The sequence below is a fragment of the Pipra filicauda genome, unplaced genomic scaffold (assembly GCF_003945595.2).
Source record: "Pipra filicauda isolate LSUMZ 115617 unplaced genomic scaffold, ASM394559v2 scaffold71_size5581439_pilon, whole genome shotgun sequence".
Lineage (NCBI taxonomy): Eukaryota > Metazoa > Chordata > Aves > Passeriformes > Pipridae > Pipra > Pipra filicauda.
Window position 1 is genome coordinate 1426839 of NW_024104887.1, and position 23720 is coordinate 1450558.

The window sequence follows — 23720 nt, forward strand, 5'->3', positions numbered from 1 at the left end:
TACAGCCAGGATTCCTTGCAGGAATACAAGGCAGATATTCCCAATTTTACAGGGAATGCACAGTCCCTTTCAAGTCAGAGCAAAGAGAGAAAGGCTCTGTGGGCCCTGAGAGCAGCATTTTTGTCCCTCTTTACTCAGGAGAGTTCAAAAAATAAGGATTATAATTCCCAGATTTTTAATTGGAATCAGAATCCCAGAATGGTTTGGGTTGGAAGGGATTTAAATCCCATTCCATCCCACCCCCTGCCATGGGCAGGGACACCTCCCACTATTCCAGATTGCTCCAACCTGGCCTTGGACACTTCCAGGGATCCAGGGGCAGCCACAGCTTCTCTGGGAATTCCATTCCAGACCCTTCCCACCCTCCCAGCCAGGAATTCCTTCCCAACATCCCATCTAAATCTCCTCTGTTCCAGCTCCATTCCCCCTCATCCTTTTTGATTTTTTTACTCATGTTTTATAGGATAAAATGAAACTTTTAGTGCCCACCCTGCTGCAATATTGGAAGCCCTTTCTTTTCACGATTAGTCCTTCCAAAACCCCAAATTCCTCCCCCAGAAAAAACAAACCCAAGCAGAAATAATTAAAAAAAAAATAAAAAATAAAAAAGGCAAACCTAAAACTGAACAAAAATAAAAATCTCTTCCCTATTTTTTTCCATGCCCATCCTCTGCTGCTGCTGGAAGGTGTCTCTGCAAGGAGTTTTCCAGTTAAACCAAGGGAAAAAATCATTCAGAGACACTTCAAATGAGCCCTTTAAGGAGCAGAATTAATCCCTGTAAAACCCTCTGTATTTAGATATATTAAAGAAATATTTACCATACATCCCACCTTTCTTTTTGTTTTACTTGCTCTTTTTCCCCCATTTCATTTCCACTTCCTTTAAACTTCCACCACTTCCTTTAAACTTCCACCACTTCCAGAGGGGCAGAGGAAATGCCACCCCAAAGTCAGGCAGGCTTAAATTCAGCCTGGCTTAAATCAACCACCCCAAAGTCAGGCTTCATCCTGCTTCATCTCAACCATCCCAAAGTCAGCCAGGCTTAAACTGAGCCTGGCTCATCTCAGCCACCCCAAAGTCAGGCAGGCCTAAATTCATCCTGGCTCATCTCAGCCACCCGAAAAATTCATCCTGGCTCATCTCAACCACCCCAAAGTCAGGCAGGCTTAAATTCAGCCTGGCTCATCTCAACCACCCCAAAGTCTGTCAGGCTTAAATTCATCCTGGCTTAAATCAACCACCCCAAAGTCAGGCATGCTTAAGTTCAGTCTGGTTCATCCCAGCCACCCCAAAGTCAGGCAGGCTTAAATTCAGCCTGGCTCCATCTGAAGTCAGCCAGGCTTAAATGCAGCCTTGTCTGGAATCAACCACTCCAAAGTCAGCCAGGCCTAAATTCAGCTTGGATTAAATCAACCACCCCAAAGTCTGTCAGGCTTAAATTCAGCCTTGGCTAAAATCAACCACCCCAAAGTCAGGCAGGCTTAAGTTCAGCCTGGTTCATCTCAGCCACCCCAAAGTCAGGCAGGCTTAAATGCAGCCTGGCTCCATCCAAAGTCAGGCAGGCTTAAATTCAGTCTGGCTCATCTCAGCCACCCCAAAAATTCATCGTGGCTCATCTCAGCCACCTCAAAATCAGGCAGGTTTAGATTCTTCCTGGCTCCACCCAAAGCCTGTCAGGCTTAAATTCATCCTGGCTCATCTCAGCCACCTCAAACTCAGCCAGGCTTAAATTCATCCTGGCTCCACCCAAAGACTGTCAGGCTTAAATTCATCCTGGCTTAAATCAACCACCCCAAAGTCAAGCTTCATCCTGGCTCATCTCAGCCACCACAAAATCAGGCAGGCTTAAATTCAGCCTGGCTCATTTTAGCCACCCCAAAGTCAGGCAGGCTTAAATTCAGTCTGGTTTAAATCAACCACCCCAAAGTCAGGCTTCATCCTGGTTCATCTCAACCATCCCAAAGTCAGGCAGGCTTAAATTCAGCCTGGTTCACCCCAAAGTCTGCCAGACTTAAATTCAGCCTTGACTCCTCTCAGCCACCCCAAAGTCTGTCAGGCTTAAATGCAGCCTGACTCCATCCAAAGTCAGGCAGGCTTAAATTGAGCCTGGCTCATCTCAACCACCTCAAAATCAGGCAGGTTTAATCAGCCTGGCTCCATCCAAAGTGAGCCAGGCTTAAATATAGCCTGGCTTAAATCAACCAACCCAAAATCAAGCTTCATCCTGGCTCATCTCAGCCACCCCAAAGTCAGGCAGGCTTAAATTCAGTCTGGCTTAAACCAACTACTCCAAAGTCAGGCTTCATCCTGGTTCATCTCAACCATCCCAAAGTCAGGCAGGCTTAAATTCAGCCTGGCTCATCTCAGCCACCCCAAAAACTCATCCTGGCTCATCTCAGCCACCCCAAAGTCAGCCAGGCCTAAATTCAGCCTTGGCTCCATCCCAAGTCAGGCAGGGTTAAATTGAGCCTGGCTCGTCTCGGCCAGCCCAGCGTCCGGTGTGCAATCTGAGGTCACGGATCTTGACGAGATCCAACCCCCTCCTAAAGCACAATTCCTGCTTTCCAAAAATAGCCAGGATGAGCTGCTCTTCAACCCCCCCAGCTGAGCTCTGCTGACACCCCAGACAAGCCCTGCTGCAGCAGCCACGGCCTAATTAGTGCCTCAGCAACGAGTGGCTAATGAGGAGCTGCCGAGAAAGGCCCCTCAGGGCGGTGGAGGAGCAATCTGGACACAAAGCAAACATCAGCAAGGCCTGCTGGGGAAAAGGGACTTGTCAAACTGGGAGGAAATGAGGATGAATTTGTTGGGAAACCCGTGGATTGGAGGGTGTTGAACCTGGTTCTCACAAAGCTGGGACCTGTGGAGAGCTCTGCGTGCCCCCAGACACTGAACTGCACCAGGGAGGGGGCAGAGGAGGCCAAGGGGACCAGGGGAGGTGGAGATGGTGTGATCCCAGGTGAAAAGAAAAGAGATGCTTCCTTTTAGGATCTTTTAGAAGCTTTTAGAATCTTTCAGAATCATGGAATCGTTAAGGTTGGGAAAATCTCTGAGATCGTGGAGTCCAACTGTTCTCCCTCAGCACTGCCACGGCCACCACTGATGTGCCACATCCACACAGGTTTTCAACACTTCCAGGGATGAGGACTCCACCCCTGCCCTGGGCAGCTGTGCCAGGGCTGGGCAGCCCTTTCTGTGGAGAACTTTTTCCTAATATCCAATTTAAACTTCCCCTGGCACAGCTGAGGCCGTTCCCTCTCCTCCTGTCCCTTGTTCCCTGGGAGCAGAGCCCGACCCCCCCCGGCTCCCCCCTCCTGTCAGGGGGTTGCAGAGCCAGAAGGTCCCCCCTGAGCCTCCTTTGCTCCAGGCTGAGCCCCCCCAGCTCCCTCAGCCCCTCCTGCTGCTCCAGCCCCTTCCCAGCTCCCTTCCCTTCCCTGCACATGCTCCAGCCCAAATTATCTCCATTCCCACTCGGAAGCTGCTGGGTGGAAATGACCTGGAGCAATGATGGAATCAGGGAATCATTTAGGATGGAAAAGCCCTCCAAGATCATGGAGTCCAACCATCCCCAGCACTGCCAGTTCCACCACTGCCCCATGTCCCCAAATGCCACATCCACAGGGCTTTGCAATCCCTCCAGGGCTGGGGACTCCACCCTGTGCCAGGGCTGGACAGCCCTTTCCAGGGAGAAATTTTCCCAATATCCATTTTAATCTTCTCCTGGCACAGCTGGAGGCCGTTCCCTCTCCTCCTGTCCCTTGTTCCCTGGGAGCAGAGCCCGACCCCCCCCCCAGCTCCAACTCCTTCCAGGGAATTTTAGGGATCCAGAAGGTCCCCCCTGAGCCTCCTTTGCTCCAGGCTGAGCCCCCCCAGCTACCTCAGACCCTCCTGCTGCTCAAGCCCCTTCCCAGCTCTCCTGCCTTCCCTGCACACGCTCCAGCCCAAATTGTCCTTTTCAAACATGTGGCTGCCCCTGGATCCCTGGAAGTGTCCCAAGGCCAGGGTTGAGCAACCTGGTCTTGTGGAAGGTGTCCCTGCCCATGGCAGGGGGTGGCACTTGTTGGGCTTTGAGGTCCCTTCCCACCCAAACCATTCAAGGATCCTAAGCCTGGAAATGCTTGGTGAGAAGGAGTAACTCTTTTTTCCTTGGCAGTGACATATTTTTCATTTCCCTCCTGGAGAAGCCAGGGAGCTGTTATTCCATAGTTAAAAGGTTTATTTCTAGACCCGGCTGGGGACGTTCATAGCAAATTCATGACAGATGACACCAAAATCCACCCCCAGTCTCCCTGTGAGTCACTGTCTCATCTTCTGGGCCGGGGAAGGTAATTTTAGACCCAGCTCAGGCTGAATGGCACATCTGAGTGCTCTGAGCTAATAATAACATGAATGGATCCTTTCAGGAGTGTTCATTGTTCCAAACTGTTGGAGAAAAGGCAGGATATTTACCCAGAAAACCACTGTTATTCTGGGCTTCTCATAAGGCTCATTCTGACATGAATAAGCAAAAGCAAATCAAAGTTTTGATCTCGATTTGGTGGCACAGACTCATTGGGAAATTATTATATTAGTTTATAATTTAGCAGCCAGTTCAGGCTCTTTAGTGCAGGGGATCATTAATACATTAATTGAGGCTGATTTTTGGCAGCTTCCAACATAAAATAACCCAGCACAGGAACTTTTACCATGAAAGATGAGGGTTTCAATACGTGATTTTTCAGCTGCCTGACAAAGCTCATTGAAATCCCAGCTGAAGCTGCTGTTTTGTCCGGGGAATGTGAGAAACAAATTCAAAAAGGGTTGAAATCATTTTTAATCCCTCCATTAAGATGTAGTTTGTTCTGATAAACTTGCTTTGTTTCCTGTCATTCGGACAATAAGGGAATTAGGGAAGTTGGGAAAAATATTCCTCTGGCCCAGGTTGCCCAGAGGAGCTGTGGCTGCCCCTGGATCCCTGGAAGTGTCCAAGGCCAGGTTGGAGCAACCTGGAATAGTGGAAGGTGTCCCTGCCCAGGGCAGGGGTGGCACTGGATGGGCTTTGAGGTCCCTTCCAACCCAAACCCTCCTGGGATTCCATAAAATGCAGAACAGCCAAATTGCCAGCAATTTTCCATTAGATCCCACATTTTGCAGCTGAATTTAATCCCTCTTGTGGCCACAATAATCCCAATAAATAGGGTGCAGTTTGCACCTCTCACACACTCCTGTCTCTCCAGGACAAGCCTCGAGCTCCAAATTAAAACCAGATGGACAGGGTAGGACAGCTCTGCACCAAAACAATATCAACTTCAGGCTCTGATTTTCATTAGTTTGGATTTATCTTGGATTCCTCTGGGTTTACAACTTCTACAATTCCTACGGAGTTACACCGGGTGAAGTTTGACCACAGAACTTCTGAACGAGGCAAAATCGTATTAAATGAGAACAGTTTTGCCTCAGAGTCATCACCACATCAGTCCCTGCCTGGAATGAGCTGTTGCAGTAATCACTGTTCACATCTAATCTCGCCCTTGATGCTTGCAACCAAATTCCTCAGGAGAAAGTGTGAATTTGTGTAATTTTTTCGGGCTTGTTTGCTTTGGAAATTACTCCAGCCAGACAATCTTCTCCCAGAATAAACAGGGCATCTGGGAGGTGGGAATAATTCATTCTTTTTGCAAAATTACCCTCCAATCACCTGCCCTGGGCTCTGAAAATGATGGTTTGATGGTCTCCCAGCAGCCTAACAGGAATTTCTGGTGCTCAGCGTGGACAGAGGGGGTTGTGGCTGCAACAGCAAAGTTGGGAAAAAGGGGAGAGGTGACAATTCCCACACTCTTCCTATAGATGGAGGTGGATGAGTGTGGTGGTTTGAGCCATCACAAAAATCCCAAATCCAATTTCCAGGCTTCCCCCACCCCTTCCCTACGGCGAAAAATCAGATATCACGACAACTTCAATACTCTGCAATTAACATATAACATAAAATGAAACACTAATCCTTCTACTATACCTTAGCACAACGTTATCACAAATTTAACTCTGTATTAAGCACTTAAATTACAGCTAAAGCTCTGCCCTCTCAACAGTGGTACAGTCTGTTATGTCTGAAAACTTCTCTTTGTTATCTCAACAAGTCTCATGATTCTACTGGCAGCCAATCCAAAAATCTGAGCCATGGCACCAAAAAATGTGGTGGTTTGAGCCACCACGAAAATCCCAAATCCAATTTCCAGGCTTCCCTCACCCCTTCCCTACTATAAAAAATCAAATATCACAAAAATTTCAATACTCAGCAATTAACATATAACCTAAAATGAAACACTAATCCTTCTACTATACCTTAGCACAACATTATCACAAACTTAACTCTGTATTAAGCACTTAAATTACAGCTAAAGCTCTGCCCTCTCAACAGTGGTACAGTCTGTTATGTCTGAAAACTTCTCTTTGTTATCTCAACAAGTCTCTCGCAGCCAATGCAAAAATCAGAGTCATGGCACCAAAAACGTGGTGGTTTGAGCCACTACAAAAATCCCAACTCCAATTTCCAGGCTTCCCCCACCCCTTCCCTACTGTAAAAAATCAAATATCACAACAATTTCAATACTCAGCAATTAACATATAACCTAAAATGAAACACTAATCCTTCTACTATACCTTAGCACAACATTATCACAAACTTAACTCCGTATTAAGCACTTAAATTACAGCTAAAGCTTTACCCTCTCAACAGTGGTACAGTCTGTTATGTCTGAAAACTTCTCTTCGTTATCTCAACAAGTCTCTCGCAGCCAATGCAAAAATCAGAGTCATGGCACCAAAAATGTGGTGGTTTGAGTGAGCCACCACAAAAATCCCAAATCCAATTTCCAGGCTTGCCCCACCCCTTCGGGTGGAAATTGGAGTTGGGATTTTTGTGGTGGCTCAACCCACCACAATGAGTTGCTGCCTGGAGGTTGCTCCCACGCTTCCCTGTGGCAAACAGGAGGGACAAACCTCGCTGCAGGATATTTAGGGTTTGTTTTTTTCCCTGGCAAAATTAACGAGGGAATAAATTAAGGAAGGGCTCCCAAATAATTCTGCTGGATGTCTTTGGAGCCTCCATAATTCCCAGGCGGTTGTGGAGCAGTGAAAACACCACAGGCCTGAAGTCCCTGCTGCCAAATCAGCAATCCAGGAGGAGCTGAAGGCAAAGCCTTGGAATTAAAGCCACGAGGACACAAATAATGGGAGATGTGCAAATAAAACTCGTCGCTCGTCTCCGACATCCTCGGAATGTTGATGCCTCCTCTGCTCCGTTCCTCTGCTCCCTGATTTCAGGGCCCTGAGACAAAACCTAATCCAACCTGAAGTATCCAAATGTTCCAAGATTTCCTGCGGAATTGTTCTCCAAAACACACTCCTCTGAAATTCCTAATGATCCCCAAATCCAAGCTGAGAACTTTGCTCTTGAGCATTTCAGACACAGATCCTCACACAGAGACCTCAGGAGAGTTCAAATCTGTGATTTCCATGCTGGGAATCAGCATTCCCAATGGCATTTCTTGGGATTGACCACTGGAATGAGGCTCTCAAGGTACAAAACCATAACAAGGGGCAGAGACACAACCAACTGTTTGCTCAGGCAGGGACGAGCCAAAAGGGAAGAGTAAATTCCCAAGGAATTCCAGACATGGAAACGACTTGGCCAGAGATTCCACCTAAATACTTAGTTATCCTTTTGCAAAGCATTTCAACACACCTGCTTGGATATTCCCATTTGAACTAAATAAATCTAAAATAACACATTTCTGTTTAAATCAATGCATGGAATTGAAGTTTGAGTCGATGTAGGAACATATCAAATCAATCCTCTGGGAAAATCAATCCTTTAAATCAAGGTAAGGATATGAAATGGTTGTTTTTTTGGTTTTTTTTTTTTAAATGGGAAATATTTTTTTGAAGAAAAATTGTTAGTTTTCAACACAGCACGGGAAAGACATGGAACTGTTGGAGGGATTGCAGAGCAGGTCACAAAGATGGAGCCGGGCTGGGAGAGCTGGGGGGGTTCCCCTGGAGCAGAGAAGGCTCCAGGGAGAGCTGAGAGCCCCTGGCAGGGCCTAAAGGGGCTCCAGGAGAGCTGGAGAGGGACTGGGGACAAGGCATGGAGGGACAGCACACAGGGAATGGCTTCCCACTGCCAGAGGGCAGGGACAGATGGGATATTGGGAAGGAATTCCTGGCTGGGAGGGTGGGGAGGCCCTGGCCCAGGTTGGGCAGAGAAGCTGTGGCTGCCCCTGGATCCCTGGAAGTGTCCAAGGCCAGGCTGGAGCAACCTGGGATAGTGGAAGGTCCCAAAATAAACACCCAAATCGGAGACAGTCAGGGACTCACACATTAGTTAAACTGAGCTTATCCCTGTTATCCATGGAGATGCTCCAAGGGTGGAGCCCCTGTGGAGCCAGGCTGGGAGAGCTGGGGGGGTTCCCCTGGAGGAGAGAAGGCTCCAGGGAGAGCTGAGAGCCCCTGGCAGGGCCTAAAGGGGCTCCAGGAGAGCTGGAGAGGGACTGGGGACAAGGCATGGAGGGACAGGACACAGGGAGTGGCTTTGAGCTGGAAAAGGGAAGATTTAGGTGGGATATTGGGAAGGAATTGCAGGCTGGGAGGGTGGGGAAGCCCTGGAATAGAATTCCCAGAGAAGTTGTGGCTGCCCCTGGATCCCTGGAAGCGTCCAAGGCCAGGCTGGAGCAACCTGGGCTAGTGGAAGGTGTCCCTGCCCATGGCAGGGAAGTTGAAACGAGAAGATCTTTAAGTTCCCTTCCCACCCAAACCATTCCAGGATTCTCGGCCCTGGCATCGCAGCCGCGGCAGGGGGTGGAACGAGACGGTCCCGAAGGTCCTTCCAACCCAAACCATTCCACAATTCCACCACAGAAGCTCATCCCAAAAGAATGAGGAGTGAAGGGACGGTGCTGGAGCCCCACCTGTCTTGTTGGAGAGGCGGAAGGAGACCATCTTGTCCGGGATGCTGCAGACATTCCGGACGGACGCGATGCAGCTGTAGTTGGCGTAGTCCTGAGGGCGAAGGTTCTTCAGCTTCAGGATCTTGGTTTCTCCCTGGGAGAGGAGGAGGAGAGAGAATGAGAATCATGGAATCATAGTATCATAGAATCACAGAATCATGGAATCATGGAATCACGGAATCATAGAATCATAGAATCATGGAATCATGGAATCACAGAATCCCAGAATCAGCTGGGTTGGAAGGGACCTCCGAGATCATCCAGTCCAAGCCTTGATCCAACCCCGCCGTGGTTCCCAGCCCATGGCACTGATGCCACATCCAGTCTGTCCTTAAACACCTCCAGGGACGGAGAATCCCCCCCTTCCCTGGGCAGCCCATTCCAAGGGCTCAGCACCCTCTCTGCAAAGAAATTCTTCCTGATCTCCAGCCAGGAAACCGGTTTGATGGAGTCGAGTCGTGGTGTTATTTGGGAGGATTTATTTTAATAAATGTTATTTAATAAGGATAAGTTAATAAATGAACTAAAAATAGGATATAAAAAGTAAAAATAGAAAAAATAAAAATATAAAAAGTAAAAATATAAAAATTAAAAGTATAAAAAGTAAAAATATAAAAAATAAAAATATAAAAATTAAAAATATAAAAAATAAAAATATTAAAAGGAAAAATATAAAAATTAAAAGTATAAAAAATAAAAATATAAAAAAATAAAAATATAAAAAGTAAAAATATAAAAATTAAAAATATAAAAATAAAAATATAAAAAATAAAATACAAAAATTAAAAATATATAAAATAAAAATATTAAAAGTAAAAATATAAAAATTAAAAGTATAAAAAATAAAAATATAAAAAATAAAAATATAAAAATTAAAAATATAAAAATTAAAAATATAAAAATTAAAAATATAAAAAATAAAATATAAAAATTAAAAATATAAAAAATAAAAATATAAATAAAAATAAGAAGAATTAAAAGAAATGATAAGCAATGAAATGGATGAAGGAAGTGAATGATAAATAAAATAACATAAATAAAATAATAATTAAATAAATAGAATAGTAAATAAATAAATAAACTAAAAATGTAATAAAAATAATAAGAATTAAAATAAATTGCAAATAACAAAATGGATTAAGGAAGCAAATTGTAAATAAAATGACATAAATAAAAAAAAGAAGATATAAAGTAAATAAAATAATAAAAATTAAATAGAATGGTAAATAAGTAAATAAAATAAAAATATAATAAAAATATGAATAAAAATAATAAGAATTAAAATAAATGATAAATAACTAAATGGATGAAGGAAGTAAATGATAAATAAAAGAACATAAATAAAAATAGAAAAATTGTGTGAAATAAATAAAATAATAAAATAATAAATAGAATGGTACCTAAAATAAAATGAATAAAATGGTATTGGGATGATTTATTTGAATAAATATATTTAATAAGAATAAATAAATAGCTAAAAATGTAATAAAAATAATAAGAATTAAAGTAAATGATAAATAACTAAATGGATGAAAGAAGTAAAGAATAAATAAAATAATGTAAATAAAATTTAAAAAATGAAAAAAATAAATAAAATAATAAAATAAGAAACAAATACATAGAATGGTAAATAAGTAAATAAACTAAAAATGTAATAAAATATAAATAAATATAAGAAGAATTAAAATAAATTATAAATAACTAAATGGATAAAGGAAGTGAATGATAAATAAAATAACATAAAAAATATGAAATTGATATAAAATAAATAAAATAATAATCAAATTAATAGAATGGTAAATACAATAAAAGCAATAAAATTGGCATTTGGGATAATTTATTTTAATAAATATATTTAATAAGTATAAATAAAGAAACTAAAAATGTAATAAAAACAGAAATAAAAATAATAAAAATTAAAATAAATTATAAACAACTAAATGGATTTAAAAATATAAATAAAAATAATATGAAGTAAAATAAAATAATAAATAATGAAAGGGATTAAGGAAGTAAATGATAAATAAAATGACATAAATAAAAATAGAAAAATAATATAAAATAAATAAAATAATGAACTAATAAATAAAATGGTAAATAAAATAAAATCAATAGAAGTGGTATTTGGGATAATTTATTTTCATAAATATATTTAATAGGAATAAATAAACTGAAAATGCAATATATAAATAAAAATAATAGGAATAAAAATAAATGATAAATAACTAAATGGATTAAAGAAGTAAATGATGAATAAAATAACGTAAATAAAAATAGAAGAATGATATAAAATAAATAAAATAATAAACAAATAAATAGGATGGTAAATAAAACTAAATTAAAATGGTAAATGAAATAAATAAAAATATATAATGAAATAAATTAGAAATAATAAAAAATAAAAAGAAAGAAAGAAATAGATCAAGAGAAAGAGAGAAAGAATGAGAGAGAAAGGGAGAAAGGGAGAAAGAAAGAAAGAAAGAAAGGTAAATAAAATAAACAAAAAAAATAAATTAAAAGAAATTTAAGTATTTAATAAATAAATGTATTTCCACAGAGTTTGAGAAAACACTTCTATGGAACTGGCAAGGAAAATAAATCCATGAGAAAGAAGATAGAGATGAAGAGGCAAGAAAAAGAGTCCTTGGAATCAGGCCTGGGAGGTGTTTGGAATATCGGAATTCCTACGTCTAATCAATCCCACTGGAATGATGGGATTAAAACGAAACCCATGGGATTTAATGTTTGCTAGACCAGGCCTTGGAAAGGCTGATCCTAAAGGTGAAGATCCTGCTTTAAGGAGGTTTATGTGGGATAGGGAATGGCCTGATCCAGGCTCTGAAAGTTCTGGAAACACTGGAAAACATCCCAGCAATTCCCTCCTCAGCTCCGCTCTCCGAGTCCAACCCGTGGGCTGTGTTTGGAATATCGGAATTCCTACGTCTAATCAATCCCACTGGTTGATCCTAAAGGTGAAGATCCTGCTATAGGAGGTTGATCTGGGATAGGGAATGGCCTGATCCAGGCTCTGAAAGTTCTGGAAACACGGGGAAACATCCCAGCAATTCCCTCCTCAGCTCGGCTCTCTGAATCCATGGGCTGAGCTCACCATGGAATTCTGGATCACGTCCCCAGATTGCAGAGATTTATAAAAAATGGATGTATTTTTCTTCATTGCTTTGGGTAATTAGTCTAATGACGCCTAATTGCCTAATTATTGTAAATACAGCAAATTTAATCTCGCGCTCAGGCAATTACGACGTGTGACGAGGAGGATGCAAACTAGGAGGGGGAAAAAAATCCGGGATTTGGGAAGTTTGGCATTTTCAACACTCCCACAGATGAGAATATTCAGGTTTGCTCCGTTTGCCTCCCCAGGGCTGCTGAAATAAGGAGCTGTTGTCTCCTGATCCATTGGAAAACCCGGGGCAAAGTTCAAGGATTTCTTTGGAGGTGCCCAATTTTCCAGGTGCCCTCCGGGATTTAAGTGCCAACGGGATCCTGGGATGATCCCCCAGTGTGGGCAGTGGGGTAGGGAGGGATTGTGCCCCTCTGCCCCCGCAGGTGAGACCCCCCTGCAGAGCTGCTCCAGCCCTGGGAACAGCACAGGGGGGACGTGGAGCTGCTGGAGAGAGTCCAGAGGAGATCCTGGAGATGCTCCAAGGGCTGGAGCCCCTCTGGAGCCAGGCTGGGAGAGCTGGGGGGGTTCCCCTGGAGAAGAGAAGGCTCCAGGGAGAGCTGAGAGCCCCTGGCAGGGCCTAAAGGGGCTCCAGGAGAGCTGGAGAGGGACTGGGGACAAGGCATGGAGGGACAGGACACAGGGAATGGCTTCCCACTGCCAGAGGGCAGGGAGAGATGGGAGATTGGGAAGGAATTCCTGGTTGGGAGGGTGGGGAGGGGCTGGAATAAAATTCCCAGAGAAGCTGTGGCTGCCCCTGGATCCCTGGAAGTGTCCAAGGCCAGGCTGGAGCAACCTGGGCTGGTGGAAGGTGTCCCTGCCCATGGCAGGGGTGGCACTGGATGGGCTTTAAGGTCCTTTCCCACCAAAACCATCCTGGGATTTTTTGTGATAACTAAACCAAGAAAACCATCAGAAATAACAGATATCCCTTTTTTGGGGAGGGGGTAAAACACCCGAGAAATTTTAAGTCACAACTTGGTTCCTTTTCCACTTCCCCTGATTTTCAGCTCCTAATCCACCCTTAAGCCACTCCATGAGAAAATTCCATCCCAAATTTGTCTCTCTCGGTCCCTCTTCACATCAGCTCCCACGATTTGCAACCCTCTCATTAGCTGAGCTAATTAGGCAGAAGATGCTGATGACTCTTGACCCTTTAATTACATCTTTTCCCTCATATAAACACGGAGCAGATCTTGTCAGGACACACTAATTCAAACTGACCTCCAAGAAACGTGTAAAGGTCATGGAGAAGCTTTTAACTATCAACAGGGTATGTTTTTTATTCATTAACTAAATTTATTCATTCATTTGATTTATTTATTCATTTATTAAATGTGATTTACTCATTTATTAAATGTGATTTATTAATTAATTAAACCCACTCAGAGATTTTGGGAAGGATGATCCAAATAACCTGGAAATATTAAAAAAAAAAATCTAATTTATCTAATTTTGTGTGACACATTTCATTAGAGAAATTCTTAGATTTTTAGGGAAGGCAATAATCAGCATTTCTGTGCTGAAATACAAACCAAAAAATCCTCTATTCAGACTCTCACCTTTTAATTAAAACATTTAAAACCTCCACTTTAGGCACTTGAGCCCGAGCAAACAAGCCACAGATTTGCTAAACTGAGTTTAAATTAAAATAGTAACTAAAATAAATAAAAATATATCATGAAATAAATTAGAAATAGTAAAAAATAAAAGGAAAGAAAGAAAGAAAGAGATAAAGAAAGAAAGAAAGAAAAACAGAAAGAAAGGGGTAAATAAAATAAAATTAATAAAAAATAAAAAATAAATTAAAAATAAGCTCATGAAATTAAAAATAATCTCATTAGGCCGAGCAGACCAATAACTGGGCTCTGTAATCTAATTCCCAGCTCTGCAAGGAGGCTCCAGATCTGCTTTTCTCAGGGAAAATACGGAGTAATAAAAAGCTGTCGAGCACAATAAAAGGGAAAAAAAATGAAGGTGCTCTCCAATCATCAGCTGAAAATTATTTCTGAAAGTCACAGGTTGCTTTCTGCTCTGAACACTGAATTACCAGGTACTTTTCACCTCCCTCTTTACCTGTTATGGCTTGAGGTCGTTCCAAAATAATTTTTCTCATTTTAAATTTTTTTTTCTTTTACTTTTTTTTTTTTTTTTTTTGCCAACACCATCCCACACTTTTGGGATCTGCCACCTTTTTATTCTGGTGCTGTGCTAAAATTCTGTGTTAGAAATGAATTAATCTCATTTAAGCTGACGGAGCCCTGACTGTTTCCTGGCTGTGAGTGGGAGAGGAAGGCTTTAAAAATGCATTTATTCCCTTTTTTTTTTTGCCACCTCCCCTTTCAGGTGTGTAATTCTGGCACAAAAAATTTCTATTTAAAAACAACAAAAGCAGAAAAAAAATAATAAAAAAAAACAACTATGGGGAGTTGCCAAAGAGTTTGGAATCCTGGAATGGTTGAGGGTGGAAAAGACCTTTCAGATCATCAGCTAAACCCTACTAAAACATGTTCCCAAGTGCCACATCCATGGGATTTTTGAGCATTTCCAGGAATAGGGGCTCCACTACTTTCCTGGGCAGCCTGTTCCAATGTTTTCCAACTCTTCCCAAGAAAAATATTTCATAGGATCCTCCCCTGGCCTTCACCAAGAGCTTTTTAGGCAGCAACTTGTGTGTGGAATGCCCTTGTTGGGTTGGGAAGGATGGGGAAACAGGAGTCAGAGCTCTGGGCTTGCAGCAGCCAGGAAAAATCACTTTAAAAGGCCTCCCCAGAGAGGGAAACCCTCCCATAACTTCTTATTTAATAATTTTACGAACAATTAAAACTATTAAAAAAATAAACCAATAAAAAATTCCCACATCCCACCCCACACACCAGGCAGGGATCTGCATTAATTCCCATTTTTTTGCCATCTCCCCTTTCAGGAATTCTGGAACAAAAACTTTCTATTTAAAGATAAGAAAAACAGAAAAAAAGAATAAAAAAACCTGCCATGGGGAGTTGCCAAAGAGTTTAAAATCCTGCTTTTTAGGCGGCAACCTGTGTGTGGAATGCCCGTGTTGGGTTGGGAAGGATGGGGAAAGAGGGGTCAACTCAGAGCTCTGGGCTTGCAGCAGCCAGGAAAAATCACTTTAAAAGGCCTCCCCAGATAGAGATGTCCTTCCAAAACTTCTTATTTTACAATTTTACCAAAAAAAATGTTTTATGAAATGATAAACCCATCATTTATATCAGGAAGTCTTTTAACAGCAACCGGCCGCGTTCGCTCGGGACGTCATTACTTCGAGGGCATCCCCCACGTTCCCATCCCCACAAATCAGGCAGGGATCCTTTTCCAGAGCCTAAAAAAGGCCAAAATTCCCTCCTGGGATTCCTACCTGGGTAAAGAAGGGCTCGTAGATCTCCACTCCCTTGTCGGAGCCCTGCAGCAGCACCTCCTGCCCGCGGCGCCAGCTGTACCGCACCGGCGGGTTGGAGTTGGCCACGCACCTGAGGAACACGGTCTTCTCATAGTAAAACTGCTCCTTGGCCTCCCCAATGCTCTGGTGGACTGTCACTATGGGATCATCCAAATCTGGGAAGAGACAGGAAGACAAAGCAAGATAAAGTCAGGCTTTAGTCGAGTCTATGACAGGAAGATTGTGCGTTGCGTTATATACAAGTCAACAGCAAAACAGAGGAAAAACAGCTCCAGGAGCCACAAATGGCAGGGATTTTGCAGCAAAATTCAGTTTTGGAGCTTGTTTTCATGTGGAGTTTAAATTTCATCTGATATTCTTTCAGGAAGACAAAGCAAGATAAAGTCAGGCTTTACGTGAGTCTATGACATGAAGCGTGTGCGTCACATCGTACAGAAGTCAACAGCAAAACAGAGGAAAAACAGCTCCAGGAGCCACAAATTGTTGGGATTTTGCAGCAAAACTCAGTTTTGGAGCTTGTTTTCATGTGCAGTTTAAATTTAATTTCATTTTCTTTCAGGAAGACAAAGCAAGATAAAGTCAGGCTTTAGTTGAGTCTACGACAGGAAGATCGTGCATCACGTTATATACAAGTCAACAGCAAACAGAGGCAACACAGCTCCATAAGCCACAAATTGTAGGGATTTTGCAGCAAAATTCAGTTTTGGAGCTTGTTTTCATATGGAGTTTTAAATTTAATTTCTCAGGAAGAAAAGCAAGATAAGGTCAGGCTTTGGTTGAGCCTATGACATGAAGTGTGTGCGTCACACCATACAGAAGTCAACAGCAAAACAGAGGAAAAACAGCTCCATGAGCCACAAATTGTTGGGATTTTGCAGCAAAACTCAGTTTTGGAGCTTGTTTTCATGTGCAGTTTAAATTTAATTTCATTTTCTTTCAGGAAGACAAAGCAAGAGAAAGTCAGGCTTTAGTTGAGTCTATGACAAGAAGTCAAGATCAAACAGAGGCAACACAGATTTTAGGGATTTTGCAGCAAAAATCAGTTTTAGAGCTTGTTTTCAAGTGGAATTTAAATTTAATCTGATTTTCTTTCAGGAAGACAAAGTAAAATAAAGTGAGGTTTTAGTTGAGTCTCCGACAGGACGCTCGCGTACAAAAGTCGAGAGCAAAACAGAGGCAACAGAACCACAAATTGTAGGGATTTTGCAGCAAAATTCAGTTTAGGAGCTTGTTTTAATTTGGAGTCCTAAACTCCTAAATTCATTAGAATTTTAATCTTCATTTTAAACCCCCTTTAAGACTCCCTTGGAACGGAGCTGCATTTCCAACTCATGCTTTTTAGACACAATAACATCTCTGATATCACGCAGGATAATGCCAATCATATTTTTATTATGCTCCCATTACTCCTTTGCTTTCAGCTGCTTTTTTCAGCTTTACTACTCGTTTCTTTTATGCCTTTCAGACGAGATTATGAAGCTTTTTGGAAATAAATAGACAGCCTGATTTGCATCCTAATGGCAGGAGCCACCAGCGCACCGATCACGGGCACGCAGCTGTTTTTCCCTTTAGAGCCGCAATTTAATCCAGCGATTTGATGCACATTCCCTTCTTTTAGTTACAGGCATTTAACTTCCAGCAAGGTAAATTCATCACAGGCTTTAGAACACACTCCTCTTGATTAAAAGACAGATATCATATAATTATTCCCGCCGCAGCAGCTCCGAGGAAACGAGAGCCCCGGCGCGGAATTCAAGGATGGAGAGAGGGAAGGAACAAGGATTCCTTGGAATGTGAGTGCTCCAAGGTAATTACTTTGGGCTTTACTCCACCAGGACTGAGTAGACTCCTGTTAGCTGGGGGGTTGTGATGAGCTTTGTCGGAAGGAACAGTTATATTAAAGATGGAAAATTAAACACAACCAGGGAAGCGACGGATATTTTTCCTAAATATTGGTTGAAAACACCCAATCTCCGAATGACCACCTGACTCCTTCCCAATATCCCATCTTTCCCTGCTCTCTAGCACTGGGAAGCCATTCCCTGTGTCCTGTCCCTCCAGGCCTTGTCCCCAGTCCCTCTCCAGCTCTCCTGGAGCCCCTTTAGGCCCTGCCAGGGGCTCTCAGCTCTCCCTGGAGCCTTCTCTTCTCCAGGGGAAACCCCCCAGCTCTCCCAGCCCGTTCCCATATCCATTCTGGGCATTTTCCCGTTCCTTCCTGGATGATGTGCCCACACAGACTGGGAAGCTCTTCCACCCCAAACTGCTCATGAGCCTCAGATCAGTTTGTGGGACACCATTCCCTGCTCTCCAGCTTCCCAAACACTTCCTCTGCTGCCACCTTGGACCTCCTCAGGCCACAGATCCCTGTGATCCAACTGGCCAGCCAAAGAATTCGATGGGATACTGGGAAGGAATTCCTGGCTGGGAGGGTGAGGAGGCCCTGGAATAGAATTCCCAGAGAAGCTGGGACTCCAGCCCTTGGAGCACCTTTGTGCCTCCTCTGGAATCCTTCCAACAGCTCCTTCTTTTATGGGGGCCCCAGAGCTGGATGCAGCATTCCAGGTGGGATCTCCAAGCACCACATTCCCACATTCCCACTCAGCCTTGACTGAAATCACCTCAGAACCCTTTTCCCCTAAAATTTTAACACTGTTTTGAGTAGGACTGATTTAATCACTCACCCACAAATTTAACCCTGGCTTTGCAAAGTCTGGTGTGAATCACAAATGAGAGAACAATTTCCCTCTTTTTTTGAGGCCACAATCCAGGGAAATGCAGAACAAGGCGCTCCAGTCTTCATGTGACAAAGGGAACCCACACACCCAAGTCCTTCTTCAAAGGTAGGGAATCATGGAATCCCAGAATTGATTGGAAAGACCCTCCAAGATCACCCAGCCGAACCATCAACCCACCACCACCAAACCCTGTCCCCCAGTGCCACATCCACAGGTTTTCTGAACACTCCCAGTGACTCCACCACTGCCTGTTCCAACACTTAACAACCCTTTCCATGGAGAAATTTCCCTGATATCCAACCTAAACCTCTCCTGGTGGAACTTGAGGCCCTTTCCTCTCATCCCTGAAAACAAGGACAGTGGTTTTTGGGGGGAGCATCGCGTGCATTTTGCTCCCCCAGGGTGTTGTGTGAGGTGTCCATGAGTGCAGCAGCTCTCACAAAATTTGGGATTTTGTCCCTTCCCGAGAACTGTGAGCCCCTTGGGCTGAAGGGAAAACCACTGTTAACAAACTGAACAGCTTGGAATTCATCAAACCCCCCCGGCGAAAAGCAGTTCCCACCTAAAAAATTAGTCTTCAGCTGCTCCACTCGCATTTGCATAACAAGAGCAAAGCCTCTTGATTAATTAGAAGCAAAACATGTTCCAGAATTTGCAATAATTGAAGCAATGATACCTCGTAATGGGGGCACAGATTTTAAATAAATGTTACCCTCGTCCTACCCGACGAAACATTTAATTTAATGTCACGGGAGCAAACTGTGGAACCGGTGCTCCAAATGAGGTTGGCATTTCCTAATGAGATCTCAGTGTTGGTTTAAAGGTTATTTGAAATCCCAGCAGCATTTGGAAAGGCGGGGGGTTATGCCTTCTACTCCTGCAGGAGGAAATAAAAAGGAGCGGATGAACCGGCGGCGATTTTTAGGGCAAAACATTTTTTCCCGGGATTTGGATGGGAAGAGAAGGTTTCCCACAGGAAGGATTTCCAGGTAGACATCACCAAGTCCAGGGATTAATTCTCTCATCTCTCCCCCTGAGCTGATGGTGGGAAATACTCAAGAGGGCTTTGGCCACAACAACCCCCGGCAGCTCCAGGCTGGGCCAGAGGGGCTGGAGAGCAGCCAGGCAGGAAGGGAGCTGGGAGTGGGGATGGACAGGGAGCTGAACAGGAGCCCCAGTGTGCCCAGGGGGACAAGAGGGCCAATGGAGCCTGGCCTGGCTCAGGAACAGGGTGGCCAACAGGGCCAGGGAAGGGATTCCTGCCCTGGACTCAGCGCTGGGGAGGCCACCCCTGGAGTGCTGTGTCCAGTTCTGGGCCCTCAGCTCAGGAAGGCCCTGGAGGGGCTGGAGCAGGGCCAGAGGAGAGCAACGAGGCTGGGGAAGGGACTGGAGCACAAGTGCTGGGAGGAGAGGCTGAGGGAGCTGGGGGGCTCAGCCTGGAGAAGAGGAGGCTCAGGGGAGACCTCCTCACTCTCTGCAACTCCCTGCCAGGAGGGGGGAGCCGGGGGGGGTTGGTCTCTTTTCCCAGGCAACTCTCAGCAAGACAAGAGGGCTGGGTCTGCAGCTGGGCCAGGGGAGGGGGAGGGTGGAGAGCAGGAAGAATTTCTTTGCAGAGAGGGTGCTGAGCCATTGGAATGGGCTGCCCAGGGAAGGGGGGGATTCTCCGTCCCTGGAGGTGTTTAAGGACAGACTGGATGTGGCATCAGTGCCATGGGCTGGGAACCACGGCGGGGTTGGATCAAGGCTTGGACTGGATGATCTCGGAGGTCTCTTCCAACCCAGCTGATTCTGGGATTCTATGATAAAATTAGACACAGCAAAATCCCTCAAAACCTAAAACTGGACCTAAAGGGGAGCTCGCCGAGGGGTATCGTTGGATTCCAAATTTTGGATATGAGAAAAGAAACTGCCAGGTTTAAACAGAAAAACCTCAAGTCACAGAAGCTGGGGAAAAAACCTCTGTTTGAGGGACAGGTCAGATATCACTTGTTTGGAATGCTCTGCCAAGGAACAGGTGCTCTGATGTTATCAGACCTCTGCATAAACTCATTCTGTTCTCCCCTTTGCATGTGTATACTCTGTAACATGTTGCATCTGTATATCCAAAACCTAATCCCCCTGTAAAATCCCCCAAGATAAAATAGGGTTTTTTCCTATGATGTAAGTGCTAAGACCCAAAATTTGTCATTTAGGATGCCACCCTTGGAGACACTCAAAGTTGGACTGGACACAGCCCTGAGCAACCTGAGCTAACCTAAAGCTGGTCCTGGTGTGGGCAGGGGGTGGGACAACAGGTCCTGTCAGATTAATTTACTCCAAATTACTCCAGGATTCCACGAGCTGGGATGGCACCACTTGTTTGTGTCTCTTGCAACAGGTCCATGCTGGGTCACAGAACCATGGAATCATGGAATGGTTTGGGTTGGAAGGGATACTAAGGATCAACCAATTCCACCCCCTGCCATGGGCAGGGACACCTTCCACCATCCCAGGTTGCTCCAACCTGGCCTTGGACACTTCCAGGGATCCAGGGGCAGACACAGCTTCTCTGGGGATTCTATTCCAGGGCCTCCCCACCCTCCCAACCTGCAATTCCTTCCCAGTATCCCATCTCTCCCTGCCCTCTGGCAGTGGGAAGCCATTCCCTGTGTCCTGTCCCTCCATGCCTTGTCCCCAGTCCCTCTCCAGCTCTCCTGGAGCCCCTTTAGGCCCTGCCAGGGGCTCTCAGCTCTCCCTGGAGCCTTCTCTTCTCCAGGGGAACCCCTCCAGCTCTCCCAGCCTTTCTCTCATCCAGTCTGGGCATTTTTCCTTTCCCTCCTCGCTCCAAGGCCTGTCCAACCCGACCTTGGAAAATTCCAGGCATGAGGAGTTCACAACCTCTCCGGACAATCTGTGCCAGGGCCTCACTGCCCTTGGAGCAAAGAATTCCTTCCCAATCTCCCATCTCTCCCTGCCCTCTGGCAGTGGGAAGCCATTCCCTGTGTCCTGTCCCTCCATCCCTTCTCCCAACTCCTTTTCCAGCTGATCCAGCACTGGCAGGGAGAAGCAGGCACTGGGCTCTGCCAGGGGATAGATTTGGATGGGAGCAGAAGGAAAACCTCAAAGCATTCCAGGCTGGGAATCCAACTGCAGCAAAGTCCTCTGCCAAAAGCATTTCATAATGGTCAATTCATGGAAAATTCGCACTGCAGAACCAAGTGGAATATTTTTCCATCCTAAGTGCTGGAAAAATCCCGGCAGCTGCAGCACAAAGCAAAAAGGAGCAGCGCTGACAAATAGGAGGCAAAATGATGCTCCCAGTTTTTTTGGAGATCTCACTGATCCAGGTTGGGCAGGGCCAGACAAAGGTTTCACTAGGCTCTTGCACGAGGCTGAGCTTTGCGAGAGCTGAAAGGGATAAAAAGCATTAAAAGTATCAAAACAAAAGTTAAAAAGATGTTTTCTGGATCGTCTGAAACTCCCAAATTCCCTGCTTTTAAAGCCACCTGATCCCTGGTGGAAGCTCTGCAGAGCTCTGGTTTCCATGGCTGGGTGAATTGTTGCTAATTGATATTCAAGTTGATAAAGAGGCTTTAAAAAAAAACAAACCTGTTTAAAGCTCTGTGGTCCAACAGCAGAAGGACGTGGAGCTGCTGGAGAGAGTCCAGAGGAAGCCATGGAGATGCTCCAAGGGTGGAGCCCCTCTGGAGCCAGGTTGGGAGAGCTGGGGGGGTTCTCCTGGAGAAGAGAAGGCTCCAGGGAGAGCTGAGAGCCCCTGGCAGGGCCTAAAGGGGCTCCAGGAGAGCTGGAGAGGGACTGGGGACAAGGCCTGGAGGGACAGGACACAGGGAATGGCTTCCCACTACCAGAGGGCAGGGAGAGATGGGAGATTGGGAAGGAATTCCTGGCTGGGAGGGTGGGGAGGCCCTGGAAAAGAATTCCCAGAGAAGCTGTGGCTGCCTCTGGATCCCTGGAAGTGTCCAAGGCCAGGGTGGGATCCCTGATCCAGTGGAAAGTGTCCCTGCCCATGGCAGGGAGTGGAATGGGATGGGATTTAAATCCCTTCCAACCCAAATCACTCCAGGATTCTTTATGGACCAAACCCAGAACTTACAGTGCCATTAAAGCAAATATTTCATAAAGCAACACATGGGAAGGGACCAACCCCAGATAATTCCCGGATTTAAATCCCAGAACTCCCCAGGAAATCACAAATACACAAATTATTAAAATTCTGCTCTTGACTTGCTGGTTTTTGTGGTTCTTTCTCTTGCAAATGGTCCATTTTGGAATCAGCTCTGTCAGCAGCTGCATTTTGGAACAAGAGGAACTCCAATTTTACACTTTGCTGATACTTCACTGACTGGAGGGTCCATTAGATGGGATATTGGGAAGGAATTCCTGTCTGGGAGGGTGGGGAGGCCCTGGAAAAGAACTCCCAGAGAAACTGTGGCTGCCCCTGGATCCCTGGAAGTGTCCAAGGCCAGGTTGGAGCAACCTGGAATGGTGGAAGGTGTCCCTGCCCATGGCAGGGGTTGGAATTAGATGATCTTTAAAGTCCCTTCCAACTCAAACCATTCCAAAGAATTCAATGACTTCAAGTCCTGCCCAAAAATAACCCCATGAGAAGGGAAACAGAAAGATTTAGAATTTGGAAACACAAGCAGATGAATCATTTCAGAAGGCAAAAAAAAAAATCCCCAAATTTTCATTTTGGGTTGATAAATTCTGAAGAGTCAACTGAATAATCACTCTTTAAATTAAACTGAAGTCCTGGGTGTTGCTACACAGTTAAAGTCTATTAATCAAAAGGAAAATAATTACAGAAATATGTTTTCCACCGAGGTTTCTGCCACCATTAGGTTCAATTTTTCAGTCTTTAGGCTCTGAATTGAACCAAACAGCTTCCAAAAGCCAGATGGCACAGGCAGGCTGAGCACTGAACTGGGAGAATTCCCTGCACACATCCCAAGGAAACACAGAATCCAGGCTAAGGGGATCCAAATGGGTCTGATCTGAGGGAGCTGGGAATCAGGAGAGCTGGGAATGTTGGGGTGGAAGGTGCTCACAAGGGTGGCACAGGTTCTTCTATCCTCTCTGGGTTGCATTCCAAAGTTTCCCAGAAATATCTGGGAGTAGGAAACAGGGATCATCTCCCCCAGGATGGCCTGGGAGAGTGGAAGGGGGATGGAACTGGGCGATCTTTAAGATCCTTCCCAACCCAAAGCATCTGGGATTTAAGAAGGGCTGGGAAAAGGCATCATTCCAACTCCAGAACATTCCAGGATTTCTATTCCCAAGCAAGTCTTACCCTGGTCTTTTAGGGAAGTGTCATCAGAGATGGAAAAGGGGTTTGCCTGGATGGCTCCAAACTCAGGGTTCCATCCCAAAGTGGCTGCCCAGCCCTGGACACTCCCTGCTG

At 44.6% G+C, this 23720-nt stretch overlaps 1 protein-coding gene across 1 annotated transcript in view; it reads right to left on the bottom strand.

Annotated features, from left to right (window-relative positions):
* Positions 1–23720, bottom strand: part of LOC113991046 (MAM domain-containing glycosylphosphatidylinositol anchor protein 2-like) — a 189988-nt gene that overhangs the window by 118796 nt on the left and 47472 nt on the right. Inside the window, exons 4-5 of the mRNA XM_039389294.1 lie at positions 15543–15739; positions 8947–9079 (exon numbers count right to left, since the gene is read on the bottom strand). Coding sequence (XP_039245228.1) covers positions 8947–9079; positions 15543–15739 — 330 coding nt within the window. The remainder of the gene's footprint in view (positions 1–8946; positions 9080–15542; positions 15740–23720) is intronic.